The sequence below is a fragment of the Hippocampus comes genome, unplaced genomic scaffold, assembly GCF_001891065.2.
Source record: "Hippocampus comes isolate QL1 unplaced genomic scaffold, H_comes_QL1_v1.1 scaffold130, whole genome shotgun sequence".
NCBI lineage: Eukaryota > Metazoa > Chordata > Actinopteri > Syngnathiformes > Syngnathidae > Hippocampus > Hippocampus comes.
Window position 1 is genome coordinate 1,835,030 of NW_017842057.1, and position 17,338 is coordinate 1,852,367.

Consider the following 17,338-nt stretch of genomic DNA (forward strand, 5'->3'; position numbering starts at 1 on the left):
ATACATGTGTCTAATTAACATTTACCTGGTCCTTCTTGTCCAGTGCCAGAGTCATTCCCTCTGCCATTTTGGCTCTGTTAGCCTGGTGAAACTCATTCTGCTCTTGAAGCTTTTTTATGGAAGCTAGGCAGAAAAGGTGAAATAAAGTAAAACAAAGAGTACAACTTAAAAGAAGAAAAAACAAAGTTGACTGCAAGCAGGAAGTAAATATAAAACAGCAATTGCCAAAAAGCAAAAATTGTTACCATTTTTGAAAAGTGAAAGTATTAGACACGATCCAAAGCAAAGGCTGACAAATGACCATACATGCTTTTGCCACACTTGATCCTGGCCTATTTTATTGCTGAAGATAGCATGGCAATGTGTTGTACAATCATGACGTGTTAGGATTTGGACAATCGTGACAGTCACCTAAAACAAGCAGGTACCGGTGCATTATGTGATGGATCGAATTAAGTCAGATCATTTGGTGGGGTGAAAGCAGCATGAGAAAAGCTGTGGTGCCACTGAAACATTGGGGAAATTCTTTTGGTTTTTAAGAAGACAATACTGATAGTAGATCAATCCCAATAATGCCAAAACTGCTTAAAATGAGTTTCTTTCACACACTAATGATTATGGACTAACCAACGATTACAGCAATGTGAACTGTCTGAGGCAAAATGACTCTATTTTTGCAAATGAAATATAAAAGGACATCTGATTGTATGCACTGTACAAACGAATAGAGTTATCTCATTTGCCCTTGTGTATACACACACACACAATATACTGGACATTGCCAATATAAAAATAAAACTTTGCGATCTCCAGTCAGTAGCATGTCACATTTGCAAGCTGAGCCGTGATTGGTTGCCACCTGAGCAACTGTGATGTCATTTTCAATTGACAGCAAGCGGGTGGATTTCGCTGCTGAATTTATATTCCACAAACACAATAATAATCATAATGTGGCATCAGAGGAATTATGTTAGGCTGCATAAAACTTTTTACTGTAAAGAAAATGTTTGACTTGACTTCCCCTTGAATTTGGGTAATGGATTACAGTACAGCGAGTCCTAACTGACGGCCAATCGGACTCTAGAGCTCGGCGCCGGTGACATTTTTGGGGTCTACCACTTGATTTTTTTGTTTCATAACCCTCAGGATCTTTCAAGAAGTTTTAACCATCTTTCTCAATCAAACCTCAGCAACAATAGCCTGTTACGCAAGGCCTTTCTGATGCATATCAATGATCCAGGCACGTTCAAAAAGAGAACAGTCTTGTTGCCTTTGCCATCAAGGTGTTGTGACAGTGTGAATACCTGACAGAAAAAAGCATACACAAATTACCTGACAGTGAATCCATACAGATTTTGGCTTTTACAAGTTGTGAACTTTTGATCAGCTGAAGAACAGCCTATTTCCGTTCTTTGCTGGCAAAAAATTGCTTAGTACCGGTACTTTTTTTTTTTTTTTTGTCTCACTCCCATTTCTTCTTTTTGCATTTTGAAGCTGTACTTAGAACTCAAATTTCATTGTACACTACAATAATAATAAAGATAATCTTATGTACTTTGATCCGGATCCCTAATCAAAAGAAAAAAAAATACATCATCCTTGTTATATTATGAGCAGACGCCTTGCTTCGAGAAATATATTTGTGTTGTCAGGTACGTCTGGACTGACATAAAAGCAGGCTGTCCGAATTTTTAACAAGATGAGGAGAGCCAACTAAGCACTTTTATTCAAAGCAAAACTTTTTTACTTGTCTCTTTTAAGGAAGTGGCAGAAGAGAAGAAAGCGCTGCATGCTTACATACTGGCTTATGATCAGAAATCAATGAAGCACTCAGCTCACATTTAAATCTTAACACACCTGTATGAAAAAAAAAATCACTCAGTAAATCAAAGCATGCAAAGCACCGCTTGACCACAGCCATTTTGCCCCCGGATAATTAAGAAGGACGTTTAAAGATCTTTCAACATGACCACAGAAAACATTTACAAAGCATCTGATAGTAGCACATGAAATGGAAGAACTCATTTTGGGGAAAGGGGGTGGAGCAGTATGTGGTTAATACAGCTGATAGACAGATAAGACAAAAGTACTGTAGCTCACTGGCAGGAGGAGGGGAGCGAGAGGAGAGGTACGTACAATCCTGATGGTTTTCTAATGCAATTTCAAGCTTCTCCTTGGTCTTCTGCATTATTCGCAGCTGCTCAGCGTAGTCTAGTGTTGTTGGGACGCAGGGAGATGAAATGGATTATCAATGGCACACGCGCGCAGACACACACAACACACACGAGGGAACCGGAACAGCATGATAGAGAGGACAAAAGAACAAAAGAAGAAAACAAAAGGGAAATGTGATTGACACATAATGAAAAATCAACCTACCAATGATTTCATTCTGTGAGGAAATCATTATCAAAAAACAAAACAAAAACAAAAAACAACAAAAACAAAGAACTAGCATTTCTCCAAATCTAAATGCTCTGGTCTGTGCGAGTACACAAATTATTCAAATATAATCATGACAGTTATTACAAAAGAAGAAAAGAAAAATTGCAGCATCCCATGTGGCACATGTCAGCAGGGACAGAGGCAACATTTCATTCTTTTGTGTCTTGTCCGCTGTATGGCTTTCAAATGGACTACGTTTGTAAGAATGACTGACACCTGAATTCTTGCAAGCGTTCAACCTGGTTTCCCGTCTGATTTGATTTTGTTCATCAGTTAGACTTGCAGATGTTGACAACCTCATGAATGTTAAATATGCTATTTCTTTATTCCTTCCTAAAGCATGTTAGTATTGTTTTTTTTTTGGTTTGGTTGCTCTGGTTTGGTCAGAAAAATATGTTCATCAGTAAGTAATTATTAAATGCTCAAATGAATCCTGTGGAGGGAGAATAAGACTTTCAATAATTCAGTTAACAAGATGATCCATGACCGAAGATGTGCTTTTTAATATTTAAAACACATGTGGGGGTAGGTTTTCAACATCAGTCAAACTTTGGCTACAGCAGGATATTAACATCTTTTTTTAACATTGCCCCATTCACTAAAAACACAATTCAAATGCAAATTACAATGAATGCCAGAAAAGACAGCACAGTGCACAGTGAGGAAAAACAAGTGACTTAATATACCACAAAACCGATTTTCCAAAAACATTGCGGCGGGATGAAACCTCAGATTCAAGAAATATTATTGATGGCATCTGCTGGAGACACACAGACACGTGCACACATACAGGTCTTTGTTTTAAAAAAGAATTTCTACTTGTCTGGCATCTGCTGTTGGCGATGAAAAGGTGCCAAACGGTTTTCAGACAAATAATGAATGAATAAACAGGACAAAAGAAGAATGTGCTGTGGCAGGAGGGAGATGAGTTGACTGCATTTGCAGAAGTACAAATTTTACAGGACATTTTCTCATGATGTCATCTTTGTATCTATGGTGTACTCAAAAACAAAATACACCCACAAATGCGGGCCATTTCTTGCAAATGAGATTCGCCTCTGTGCACATTAAAAAAAATCTTTTTAAAAGTTCATTTCAATGTTTTCAGTGAAAAATGAATACATGCCTGCAAAAAATAAGTGACTACATCATAGTCAAGCAAAGCCACATTTTACACTAAAACGCATAATTACCAAGAATCTGATCACGAGTCAAATCACCATCAATATTCTGAAACGTTTTCACCACCGAGAATGGTCACTATATATATATATGTATAGAACTATGACATAGACTATTAGGTTCTTAATTCAAATACAAAGTCACGCACCATGAATCATATCTCTTGATAAGAACTCACTGCCCTAAGCAAGCAGGGTTTTGCATCAGAAAATCCATCCATTCATTCATGTTCTATACTGCTTTTGTGAAATTTGGGCGAGAGGTGGTTTACACTGTGTATTTTTCAATAGTCAATCTCCTGGCACATAAATACAAACGAGTATTCACGTTCACATTCACATTGATGGACAGTTCAGCGACTTTGGTGAACAAAACATGCATGTTTTTGGAATGTGAGAAGAAGCTGAAGTACGACGTACCACAGAGGTCGGCTGGATCCGAAATTCAAACCACAAATTTCCAAACTGTAATAAACGCCTTATTTGTTGTATTCCCATGATTTAGGGTGCTGTTCTATTTACAAGCTTCTGCTTAAACCTCTATTTCAAGACCTGCCCCCTCATATAACGATGGAGTGAATGTCCCACCTGATAGCTTTGCCTCTAGTTTGCGCATCTGATCATTCCTCCTGAGCAGTAGGGCAGGCAGGTCGTCCCTGGAGCTGCTCCCGTCAGATGCCTGGGGACAGGAAGACCGCACAGTATTATATTTGAGAGTGAGCAGTAGTTTTAAACAACTCAAAATCCACTCCAATGCCTATTTTTCCACTTTTTTACTCAAAACGCATTAAAATGGCAAAGGTGCGTGCGTACCTATAAAGTAAAAAATATTAGTACTTGCATAGTTCAATAAACAAATAGTGTTGTGTATACTGTACTTGGCATCAGTCATTGGACAACCGTAAATAATTTATGCAGGATCAGTTAATCTTGTACTTATGAATATGGCTTTCACTGCTGGGAAAAAAATGGTAACTATGAAAATTCAAGGCAAGTTGCATGAACACGGACAATTGTCATGATGGTATTTACTTGGAACAGTAACATCACACTCACAGCAGCATTTTGTCAAGTTAACACATAACAATATATCAACAAAAAGGGAAACAGAAACTAAAGCAGCATTCTTCTTTCTTTCTTTCAACCAGTGTTTCAACGTAACAGGATGCATTCAAGAGCTTCATATTCCATTTCAGGACTCAGGTAACAATATCCTGATGCACGGCAAGCACTGAATGCTAGAGTCCAGCCCTTTAAGTCATCCCTGTTGCTGAGAAAGGTCACACCCAACTAAATGTCTGACTTGTTATTACTATTTCACGAGCGTTAATGTCATCCTTATTCCAGGAGTCAATTTGTGCTTGTGCAGCCTGAAGATGTGGGAAATAAAGAACTGTACAAGAAAAAACAAATATGTGAATTAAATAAAACAGAACTATTTTGGAAAATGGGCAGCGTGGTTAGCACGTCCGTCTCACAGCGCAGAGTTGCAGTGTTTGATTCTGGCTGAGGCCTTCCTGCGTGGAGTTTGCATGTTCTCCCCATGCATGCGTGGGTTTTCTCCGGGTACTCTGTTTTCCTCCCACATGCCCGACAAAAGGGAAAAGTACGTTGGCACTAAATCAGGAATGACGATCAAGGGCGACAAATGATTTATCCACATCACCCCAAGGGTCAGACTGTGAAAATGCAGCCTTTATGCCACAGGTGTGTTTCAACACTTTTACTTTTCCCGGTGAAACTGTTCACATTCATTGATAAAAAAGTTATGCTTTGGTCAAATTTTCTTAATTTCTTGGCAAGAGGGCAGCAAACATCTGACACTTTGCATATTGGGCCCGTATTGCGGATCTCGGGATCCCTGTTGTTATGTGCTCATCTCGTACCTGGGGAGATCCGATAGAATGGCCGAGCACCTGTTCGAGTCGATGCCTCACAACACCGACCAGTCTAGCTAACGGACTTCGTGCATGGCTGACGTACGCCCCAGATGACCCCAATCCAAAAATTATTCTCGCTCGCCAGCTGTGAGCAGCGGCTGCTAAGATTGATGACCTTTTTTATTTCCCTCTGCAGGTTATTTTTTTTTCAGATTCAGATTCAGAAAACTTTATTTATCCCCGTGGGACAATTAGAGTTGTGCGAGAGCGGCTTATTATGGGGACAGTCAGAGCAAAGGAAAAACATAGGATGAGAGTAGCTTAGCACTTGAGGTCTTGAGGTAGTGGCTCAAGCAACGAAATAGTATTGCACATCGAGCAATATTGCACAGTAAAGACACAGTAAAGACAGTATTGCACATGAAAACAGTATTGCACGTCAAAGTATTGCACTGTAAACCCGTATTGCACAATGGGGTGTGCGAGTCTGTATGTTGGGGGAGAGGGGGTGTCAGGGATTCTTGGAATAAGAGTTTAAGAGTTTAAGAGGAGAACAGCCTGGGGGACGAAGGTGGATCTCCTCCTCGCTGTCCTGCAAGCTGGGAACCGCAGCCTGCGGCTGGAAGACAGCCATTCGAACGCGGGGAAGAGAGCATGTGAGGGGTCCTTCGTGATCTGAGCAGCCAGACCACGAATCTGCTGCTCACACACTGCAATCAGAGGGCGAGTGGGAAGTCCGATGATCTTGGAGCACACTCTGCTGATGCTGTCCAGGCGGTTCTTCTCCTGCAGACTTTGGGAGTGGAACCAGCAAGCCATAGAGAACGAGAGGACGGACTCTATGAATGCCTGGTAGAAGGTCAGGAGGATTTTCCTGCTGACGGAGAAGGAGTTCAGTTTCCTGAGCAGGTACATCCATCGCACCACTCGAGGAACTGCTGCAGGGCGGGACCATGGTGTTGCGAGGAGCCGGAGAGCAGAGACACTAGGACAGTGTCGTCAGCGAACTTCACCAGGTGGCTGTTGGGGTGTGAGGACCTGCATTCATCCGTGTACAGGATGAAGAGCAGTGGCGAGAGCATGCAGCCCTGTGGGGAACCTGTGGAGGTGGCGAGGAGGTCAGACAGGTTGTTGTTGATCCTGACTCTCTGTGTACGGTGCGTGAGGAAGTCCAGGATCCAGAGGATGAGTTGGTTGTTCAGGGAGAAGTTCTGCTTGAGCCTCTGTGCCAGGATGTGAGGCTGCAGGGTGTTGAAGGCAGAGGAGAAGTCAGCAAACAGAAGCCTGGCCAGGGTGTTGGGGAATTCCAGATGTTTGTGAATGATGTTGATGATGAAGGCTTTGGCATCATTGACACCTTTGCCTGCCTGGTATGCAAATTGGAGGGGGTCAAGGCGTGAGCTGGTCTTTGTGAGGATGTGCTGCTTGACGATCCTCTCCATGACTTTCATCACGTGGGAGGTGAGGGCCACAGGGCGGAGGTTGTTCAAGGTCTTGGGGTAATTGTTCTCGGGAATGGGGGTGATGGTGGAGTGCTTCCACAGTTTAGGGACGGTGACGGTGTTCATGGAGGACTGGAATAAGAGCTGGAAAACGCTCCCGAGCTGGTCAGCGCAGTACTTGAGGACCCGGCCACTGACGTTGTCGGCTCCTGGTGCACTGTTGATCTTGGTCTTCTTGAGGGCCCTCACAACGTCCTCTGTGCGGAATGTGATTGAGGAGTTGCCGGGCCGGAGGTGGGATCTGATGTTGGTGAGCTGCGTGGAGTTATCCGTCTCGAACCTGGTGTAGAAGGAGTTGAGGTCATTGGCGAGGGAGGCTGGGCTGCTCCCAGGGATGACGGTGGGGGCGGTGCTGGTGATGGTGTTCACAGCTGCCATTTTCTTCAGGCCCTGCCAGGCTGCACGGAGGTTACCGCCATTAAGTTTCTCCTCCACCTTGCGCTTGTATTGCAGCTTGGCGATCTTGATGGCTCTCTTGACCTCCCTGTTGATCTCCTTTTTCTCCACCTCGGTACCCGAGAAGAAGATGCGCTTTTTCCTGTTGATGATCTACTTCAGCTCCTTGGTGATCCAGGGTTTGTTGTTGGGGAAGATGGTGACAGTCTTGGAGGGGATGATGGTTTCCTCACAGAAGCGGATGTATGAGGAGACTATATCCACCTGGACATTGATGTCGTAGGAGGGGGAGAGAAGTTTGCACCAATCCGTGGACTCTAGGCACCCCTGGAGGGCGGTGATGCTCTCCTGCGTCCACTGTTTGATGGTTTTGGTTACCTTCTCTACTCTCCTTATGGCTGGTCTGTAGGCCGGGAGGAGCAGGACGGTGTGGTGATCAGCTGAGCCGAGGGGGGGAGGATGGCGGGCTTGTATGCATCAGGGATGGAGCCGTAGCATTTGTCCAACGTCTTCCCCTGGCGGGTGGTGCATGTGATGTACTGCACCACCCGCCAGGGGAAGACGAATTACAGCACTACATGTCAGACCTGATTGGCAAAGGTATCCATGGACTCACTCACTCAGAGAGGTTGAAGGATACAACCATTCCACTAGTTGCCATGCCAGATCTCAAGGGTCAAAATAGCAAAATTGCAAAGCGCTGTCAAACTAAATCTGCAAGGGGCTATAGTATTGTAAATGGTTTGACCTGACGATGGGCACTTGCAATCAACTCTATGCAACTGTGACTGCAGCCTCAAAGTGTACAGCTTTGTGCCTTTTACTCTCGCTTTTGTAAAATTAAAACAAAGGAGCTCTTAGCAATCATCATTTATTTCTGCTGTATATGAGAATCAAGACAGTAAAGTAAAGCTGGTGTCATACAGAGTGGTGAAATCTTGCAAGCGTAGCAAATTTAGAGTTTTCTTTGGGGTTCATAAAAGGCTTGCAGGCAGTTTTTACTTGCCGCAACGTTATTTTGAGCAGGTTCAAATTTTTGGTTCAAATTGTGGAATCTGAATTAAGATGAAAAATAAATCTGTTTTTATCCATCTCAAGGGGCATTGCCAAGTTGCCACTTGGCGTCAAGTGAAAGTCGCATCACAGTGTCTAAGAGCTCAGGTAACAACCGTCACGGCTCACCTGTTTTCTAAGTTTGGTCATGTGACATTGGCAAACTGAGCCCTTAGGCACTGCAATGTCATTTTCAGTCACCAGTAAGTGACAAAATGCTCCACACCTCCCAAGTTGTATAAAAACTGGTGTATTTTGCCACTTAATTCATATTCCACTAATGCAATAATAATCAGAATGGCATGTTTGGACTACTCCGGACACATGGAACATATTCACAATTTTTTCTTTTACTTTACTTCCCCTTTAAAGATAATGTACCAGGGCAACGAACCATGAAAAAAGACAACAATCTTAAAGAGAACTTACAAAGTCATCCCCTGAGTCTGCCCCCATCGAGGTGATTGATTCCTTGCTGATAGTACGGGGTAATCGAACACCGCTCCGTGGGGCCGTGGCTGCCTCTTCTGCAATCTTTTTCTTCAGCTTGGCAAACATGTCTGTATGAGCAGCGACTTCCTTAACAGAAGCTCCTAACGAGTATGGAACATCACACAGTCCAGGGAATTTATTGCCCCTTTGCTGAATAGTCACATGTCCTTCTGCAGTACCCCTCAAATGAAGAACACCTTAATATTACCATTCCGCCACATCTGGGGAGGAAAAGAGAGAGAGATATTTCTTTCACAAGTCCAATCTGATAGCACTTCACATAAAACACAAATATTGTAAATACCACTTTTAAAGAGTATCACAGTAAGGTCAACACAGCAGATTGTAATATGTGAAGCAATTATGAATGACCAGCAAGGTGCAAATATCCATCCATCATCTGAACCGCTTATCCTCAGGAGGCTCGCGGGCGTGCTGAAGCCTATTTCAGCTGTCTTTGGGCAGTAGGCAGGGTACACCCTGCACTGGCTGTCAGCTAATCACATATGGTTAAATATTTTATTTAGCAATTCCGTGATACATTGAAAAGATAGTACATTAAGTTTTGGGAAATGTGACTTCTGAACCATGTCGCTGGTGTTTTAAGTATGACATTTTAAGTGGATCTGACTCACGGATTATATTTTACACGCTGTGCAATAAACGGAACCAAATATCTGGGTTCAGATTAACGGTAACAAGGGCTTCTGGAATAACTTTATGAATCGGTCGATAGAATTTGTTGAGTCTGTTTCACTCATATGACACCATCGCAATTTCTAATCATGTATGTAAATGTCGGGTGACAGCTTTAGCTTCGTTGTCGGAATTTTGTTCAGTCATACTTTATAAACAAACAAGATGTGTGTGTGGAATGTAGGTAGATTGTTAAATTGTTTGGCAAAAAGCTAGCCACCTCGCGCAAAAGAGGTCATTCGCTATTCATAACAATGAAAGTTAACATTACAACCACCGAGTAAGGTTAGCAATTGTTAGCTTGTTTGCTCTTTAGAGTGGACTTTCTCTCACCATAACAACTCCAAATTTAGTTGGTGAGGTTTTCTCGTGGTTGCTGGGTTCGCCTTGTCTGCTCCAAGGAAAGTGTCACTGAGATACTCGCCAGGTGGCTTTTTCGTCTGTCAAGCTAGCCAACCCGGGTCGGTGAGCTACACGTAATCGCCCAACACAGATGACCGATGACATCACGACTGAACTTCCTGTTCATTGGAGAGGGGCGTGGAAAAAAATCCAAGATGTGCCTCCAATTGGTGAGAGAGGTAAACGCACCATTCCCTGCCGGATGCAGAGCGCATTTCGAGGTGTGGCTCGTCGTCGAGTGGATTTAAACGTTTGACTCCGCTGACACGGATTCCAATCGCCTCTTTCGTTCTTTCTTTCAACTATTTCCTTGTTGGTTTGAATTATGCGCCGTTTGCGACGTCACGCTTACTTTTCACACTTTATTGAACATCAACAACAAAATTAACAACCTCTCAACCCTCAGTCAGTCTGGGGGAGGGGGGGGGCTAACTGAACTGTTAGACAGGAGTAGTCGATACGGCCATTTGACGTCCATTCTGGGTGAAGAGAGAGTTGTAGAGCCACTGAAGCTCGTCAAGCATGTTCAAGGCCATTGAAAATAGAGTAGGGGTTTTGACGGTGATTTTGAATGTTGAGGCCATTGGGTTAAAAAGTTGTGGTTAAAAGACGTCTCCCCTAAGGAATGAGTGGGATGAGTGTAGTACCATATGTCCCCAGCAGAGGATGGCTGAGGTTACTAATTGGGTGTCACCGTGTCAATCAGAATCCAATTTGCATTTTTCGATGTGAAATTACGCTCTGAAACTGGGATTCATGCTGCATTCGAAGAAGGTGGGAAATACGACTTTTCTGACTTCCGATTCGGAAAAGTGCACGGAAAAAGGCCCGTTTACCTGGGAAGTCCGATTTGCGAAGTGAGGAAAAAAAGAAATTATGAAGAATGTTTACTGTAGGTCATAATGTGCTGTGGTGAACCAAAACAACAAATAATTTTTTGGTGTTAGGCATCTTTGTTGTTTACATTCGCCTTTGTTTCGGAACTGAGATAATTCGATTGGGATATATCCGACTTCCCCCCTTCCTCGAATGCAGCGTTACTCAGTTATTTCAGATTCGAATTATCCATACGTATTGCTACTTAGACGAAGGTGCGATGTGGCTGAAAAATGTTTCATGATATAAGTAGATACCCGTCGCGATCGATGATTATCGACTATTTCTATTCAAAATACGAAAATGTAATTAATGGATTAAAGATCTAATACAACTCAGTGTAGTACAGTGAAGTGAAAGAGTTCCTTCTCAATGACGTGTAAGCTTCGGTGTTAGTAGCCCCGACCCTCATACATCACACTAAAGTCCCAATCAGTTTAGTAAAACAATAAAATGTCCTATGGTAGTAATGAGCCCGTTAACAAATTAAATTAGACGCAAATGCACGCGCTCCAAAGGAGTATGAGTTCGTGAGGTTCTTTTACACCAGGAAGAGGGAACTCCAGTTCCTCGAGATCCATATCGTGTCTATTTTAGATCTCTCTGTACTTCAACACACCTGATTCATAAGATCAGCTCATCAATTGACTCACGTGTTTGAGTTGGGAGAGATCGAAAACACGTACGACATCGCTCTCGAGGAACCGGAGTTCCCTACCCGTTTTAGACGCCACACTTACAGTGTATGAACAGCAAATGATTATGGCACTGCTGGGTGAGAATGGATTGCATATTACTTTACGGTGCACATAGCGTACATTCTATTAACATTTGTTTTGGTACCATTTATTTTGAAAGTTTTTCATTCTCTGAATGGTTGCGTTTTGTGTCCACACGGAAGTGTTTAATCTTATGCAAGTGACGCCCGAAGGCGACTGGTAGTTTATTTCAAATAAAAGCGACCTTCGTGCGTTGCGCTTCTGTATCCCACCGCACACCCACATCATGCGTGTCTTCGCTGGTTCGGCGGCTTCTTGTGCAAGAATGGTTCTTACCGTCCAAAACACGCTTTTGTGCTCCAAATGTCCTCTTACGTGCTTGTAATTGTGACACAAATTTAGTACCATACTGTAGCCATATAATGCCTTACAGTTGGTTCATCGGGGCTTACGTCCTGAGGGTTATTCTATCGAGCAAATACTTTTTTTTCTTTCTCTGTATTCATCACGTGTTGACAGCAAGACATTTAATGCCATGTCTTACTCAGATGTCATCTTATGTTGTGTCCAATGCTGATTAAATTTCGTGTTCAGTGTTGTACATGTTATGAGGGTATAGTCACAATTTGGTGTAACCTATCTGGGTTTGTAAATGATCATGTTCTGTCTGTTTGATTTCACCTGCCTTCATAATATTCTGTTTAAGAAATATGTATTTCACTGTTAACATTTCAAATAGGTGGAACCTTAAAGGATAACTTTAAAACTATTGCTGCCACAGCAATCCACATCACGCATGAGCTCTAAAAAAATACATATTTGTCCCTCACACATGTATTGGCCTGACAGTACCGCATTTTCATTGTTAAAAAATATCAGTATGGTAACAAAATTGACAAATATAGGAGTTTTGTGGTATCAGAATTCACAACACTTAATACATAGTGAACAGACGCAGAGCCGAGGATGAGCAGTTCCACTATATCCACTTTCATAAAAGATAATTGTTTCTGTATGTATGTTGCAGAATAACGAGACACCGGACACAAGAGTGTTCGTTAATGTGCCGCTGTATTCGAAACTGCCGGCCGTACAAACAAGCGCACGTACTTCGCCCGTGCTGCTGGGGCAAACCATTATGAAAGAGGGGGGTTTCACTCCCCCTAACAATAATCCTCCACAATTAAACATGCTACAGTATATGTACATCATTTTTGTTGCTTTGTCATTCTCTTTAGCAAAGATAGCAATTATGAAATTGTCGTGTTCAAATCATTACAACAGGAATTAGTTCAGACGAGTAAATCTTTATTGTAAAGTAAAACAGAGATCTGCACATATGAACATTTTACAACGGTCAGTTGACCTCAGCAAACAGATTCTAGCTTACTGAGCTGTGAAATATCTTTGTGATTTAAGCCCCAAGTGAGAACTGAATGTCTGTGAGAAGTTACAAGTCTGTGAGACAGTTTAGCGCATCACTGCTTCAGTGAAAAATAAAATAAAAACAATTACACTAAAACAGCAGCTCACATAGCAGTATCAACCTTCCATGTACGTGAATGTACAGTATTCCATATTTGGCTGTTGTTTTTTTTTTTTCCATGATTGAAATATCAAAAGTCCAAGCTGCTGTTTGAGCAGTCAGAGATCACGTGGTTCTTGCCAATTCACATGGAGAAATGTAAAGAGAAAACAAGAGGGGGATAAAGACATTGTAAGATTTCGAAAGGACTGCAATAAACAATAACAAAGAGATAACGAGAGTAAGATTTCAAAAGGACTGCAATAAACAATAACAAAGAGATAACGATTGATGTCTAGTTCCCATCCATAATTGAAATTCTAATGCAATGGATAATGCTAAATGTGCAGAAGAAAGCTATGTTGATAACATGTAGCTTCTCGCAAACTTCCAGGTTGAGGTGAAGGGCTTCCGATTCAAGCTGCAGATACATGGCTTTAAATGTACAGAGGGGGGAAATCAACAATAGTTGGCACTGTAAATACTTTATATTTACACTACAAAAGTCATACAGACTCACAAGTGCTGTCGCCACTCTCCTTGGTGTCTTTGCACTAAAAAAAAAACAACAACTAAATGTTTTGGATTTCATCATCTTACAGGAAATAAGGTGTTGTTGTCCGAGGTGGGATGACCCTTTCAGAATCAGGCACTGCTCTGAAGAGCTTTGGCTCTCTTGTGTTAGCATCTTTGAAGACCATAATGGAGGCGATGTTGCCACAGCGATAGCAGTAGTTGGGAGCTGACCACACCGTGACCAGCTTCTCATCAAACATAAACTTGTAGCCCTCATGGACCAGTTGATGTGCCCGGCAAATCAGCTTCAGATTGTTGATGTGGACAAACTGCAGGGTTTTGGTAAGACACACAAATTAAGAAATATTAGGAGGGGAAGAACACATCAGGCGAGAACACATATCTGGAGCTAAAATACCAATTATTTGAAAGCTGCTATTAACAAAGAAGAGGAAACTACGGTACAACTTGAAATTCTTCAAATCATCACAATGGGGAAACGGTGGAATACAGTGGTGGGAAAGCACGTCAGACTCAAAGTCGAGAGGTAATGGGTGCGAATCTATGTGGAGTTAACATGTTCTCCCCATGCTTGGGTGGATTTTCACCGGGTAGTCTAGCTTCCCCTCCCCCACATTCCAAAATTGTGAATGTGTAACAGCATAATAGTATCTTGTGCATCTCTGGTAGCTGTATTTTTAATGGATGGATGTCTTGGTTCTGGTTGGGCCTTTCCGAAATTTTTGATTTTCTTCTGGTGAAGCCATTCCTTCCACTTATGATAAAAGATTTGGAGCAAATTTTACAAGATGTGTTTCGATAGAGTATTACAGACCCCAATGAGGTCGGGACATCATGCCAAACGTAAATTAAAAACACAACACAATACTTTGTAAATCTTTTTGTTCACAAGCAAGAATGGGGTGAGTTTCAAAACTTTGTAATCAATCATGAAGGGCGTATTGATACCATGATATCGATATGTCGAGTTGCTCATCAAGTATCAATACCACGGGTGTATTCGGAAATGTATTCAGAGTGTGGGCCGCTACACTTTGACCATTCGGAAACCCAGTGTTGTTGGAATGTACCGTTCCGTAATTCTGAGTGCCACACTATGCGGGTGCCCGGAGCACGCTCTGGCGGCTGCGACTGGGGACACAAAAGAGTCGGGCAGGACAAGATTGAAGCTCTTCAAGCAAAATGCAAGGGTTGTGGGCTAGTGGGAGATTTGAAGGGATTTGACATCAAAACTTTTGTAAATTGTGTTGGGTCGATCCAATACTGGCTGGTATCGTCAAATCCACCAACAACTATATGAGAAAATAGTGCTACAGTTTAAGAACGTTTCTCAACATACAATTGAGAGATTTCGGGATTTCATCATGTATGGTCCATAATTATCATCAAAAGATTCAGAGAATCTGGAAAAATCTCTGCATGTAAGCGGACAAAAAGTTCAAAAGCTGTTATTGGTATGAGGGTGTGTTCGTGCCCATGGTAAGGGAACCAATAACACTGAAAAGTATATCCAGGTTTTGGATCAACATATGCTCTATGTCAGAAGCTCGGGGCTGTGGTGAGTCGTCATTTTCATGCACTTTGAATTTGCGTTGTATCGTATTTTGAAGGCATTAAACATTACCATAGCGATCAGAGAGAGTGTTGCGGCCAGATTAGACGCTCCTTGTGTTTATTATTATATTTCGAAAACACCACAGTTTCCATGCAGCTCATACCATATTATTTTGTTGTATTATTTCCGCCACACCTTAAATGCCGGTCCCTGAAAATATTGTCTGACATAAACCGGTCCGTGGGGCAAAAAAGGTTGGGGACCCCTGCTCTATGTCACTGCTCATTTCAGGATGACAATGACAAGCCATATTCTACATGCGTTAAAACACCACAGCATTGCAGTAAGAGTGCGAGTACGAGAATAGCTTGCCAACAGTCCAGACCTGTCTGCTATTGAAAATGTGTTGCACATTATGAAGCGCAAAATAGTGAATATTTGCAAATAAATAAATAGGATATTTGTGTATTAAATAACATCTTTGTATTGTATTCAGTTGGATATCGGATGCTAATAATTTAGCAAATCTTTGTATTCTTTTATTTATGTTTTACACAACATGTCAACTTTCAGGAAAATCGAGGTGTGCAGTTTTAGGGTATTATCACAGATGCAAGCTTGTTCTACATTTAGCCATCTGTGCATATCCCAACAAATTTCTTCTTTTTTAATTGAATCATACAGTTTGCATTACAGTATTTCAAGCAACTGAATTTGCAAAAAAAATAAATATATGATAGATAGACAACGAATCATCCATTTTTGTGGAGAAAATGTCCCCTCCAAAACCATGACAGTATATTCAATCAGCAATAGACATGAAAATTAACTTCCCCACAAATATCAGTCAACATCTGATGCAACCTACCTCATTTGTGACTTTAGCACCAAAGAGCCAACCTGCTCCTCTCGGGCTGATGGCCCAAGTGTCCACATCTTCCGGATCAGACCAAACCAAATCACAAAAGGCTCCTTTGTGAGGGATTTCCTGGTTCCGCTCAATGGTCCGAATTTGGTCTAAGGTTTTAATATCAGGAGAGAGGCCTCCGTGTACACACAGGATCTGTTCATCCATCAGCTAGCAAAAACAGGGAAAGTGGAAAAACCATTTAATTCAGCAACAGATTAAAAAAAACAAAAACACTGTAGATGTTAAGGGGGTGTAAGCAACAACGTGTTTTCGATTGACAATTAGCCAGACTCTCTTTTCAGTCAGTCTGAAAAGTTATGAAAATGTAATATTCATCAAGGGAAGCCTACTGTACTTATTTCCTCTCCCGTCTTTACGAAAAACATTGCCTGGTTCTGATAAAACTGTTGCTAATACAGGAGCCATGGCAAATTGAAATTTTCCTATTCTCGGCACTGAATTTTGAAACTGAATCCCTAACTTCCATACTTATCTCTTCACTAGGCAGTAATAAGCCTAAGCCATCCATAATGATGTCTGAATCAATTCAAACATGGGGATAAATAAAGTTTTCTGAATCTGAATCTGAAAAACAAATACAGTGGACCCTTGTTATTTCTGGGGGATAGGAACTGAGCCGGTCTGCGAATAGCGAAATATGTACGTGTAACTGACCACAAATGAAATGCATTGGGTGAAAAGAAACACACACGCGCATGCGTGTGTGTGTGTATATATATATATGTGTACATTAGGGTGGTCCATTTTGGAAAAGTTTGTCGGATTCGTCGGGCCGGGTCGGAAATCTTGTCGATACTATGACACAAGGATGTGTGCAAAATTTTATTCCGATCGGATAATTTTATCCCGTCCCGCAGAGCGACCAAAGTTTCCCCTATGGAAAGAATCTTACGGGGCTGAATGGTAGTACGGTTTCTCCCGTACAGTAAGGATTTTGTTTTGCTCAGTTCGCACTTGCAATAATTCAAAGACGGAAGACAGGAACGCATGTATTGCAAAAAAGGCAACCGTGGTGATCCTGCAACACTGGTGAGATTGTTGGTCCATGTTAACTGGTCCATCTGTCTATCTGTACATCTGTCTACATCGCGCGACTGTCTGGAAGTGATCCGATCCGTTTTGCATTTTTTTCAGGCCGGGAGTGGTGC

General features: G+C 42.0%; 2 protein-coding genes across 5 annotated transcripts in view; both read right to left on the minus strand.

Annotated features, from left to right (window-relative positions):
- Positions 1 to 10,173, minus strand: part of golga1 (golgin A1) — a 31,807-nt gene extending 21,634 nt beyond the window's left edge. For 2 of the 4 annotated variants that reach the window (XM_019860925.1, XM_019860924.1), the window contains exons 1-5: positions 9,979 to 10,173; positions 8,887 to 9,170; positions 4,215 to 4,305; positions 2,101 to 2,211; positions 26 to 123 (exon numbers count right to left, since the gene is read on the minus strand). In XM_019860925.1, the coding sequence (XP_019716484.1) occupies positions 26 to 123; positions 2,101 to 2,211; positions 4,215 to 4,305; positions 8,887 to 9,015 (429 nt within the window). In that variant the 5' untranslated portion in view covers positions 9,016 to 9,170; positions 9,979 to 10,173. The remainder of the gene's footprint in view (positions 1 to 25; positions 124 to 2,100; positions 2,212 to 4,214; positions 4,306 to 8,886; positions 9,171 to 9,978) is intronic. The other 2 variants (XM_019860926.1, XM_019860927.1) reach the window with 2 other exon arrangements.
- Positions 10,174 to 12,929: 2,756 nt separating this feature from the next.
- ppp6c (protein phosphatase 6, catalytic subunit) overlaps positions 12,930 to 17,338 on the minus strand; it is a 7,977-nt gene continuing 3,568 nt past the window's right edge. The window contains exons 6-7 of the mRNA XM_019860929.1: positions 16,128 to 16,337; positions 12,930 to 14,012 (exon numbers count right to left, since the gene is read on the minus strand). Of these exons, the coding sequence (XP_019716488.1) occupies positions 13,764 to 14,012; positions 16,128 to 16,337 (459 nt within the window). The 3' untranslated portion in view covers positions 12,930 to 13,763. The remainder of the gene's footprint in view (positions 14,013 to 16,127; positions 16,338 to 17,338) is intronic.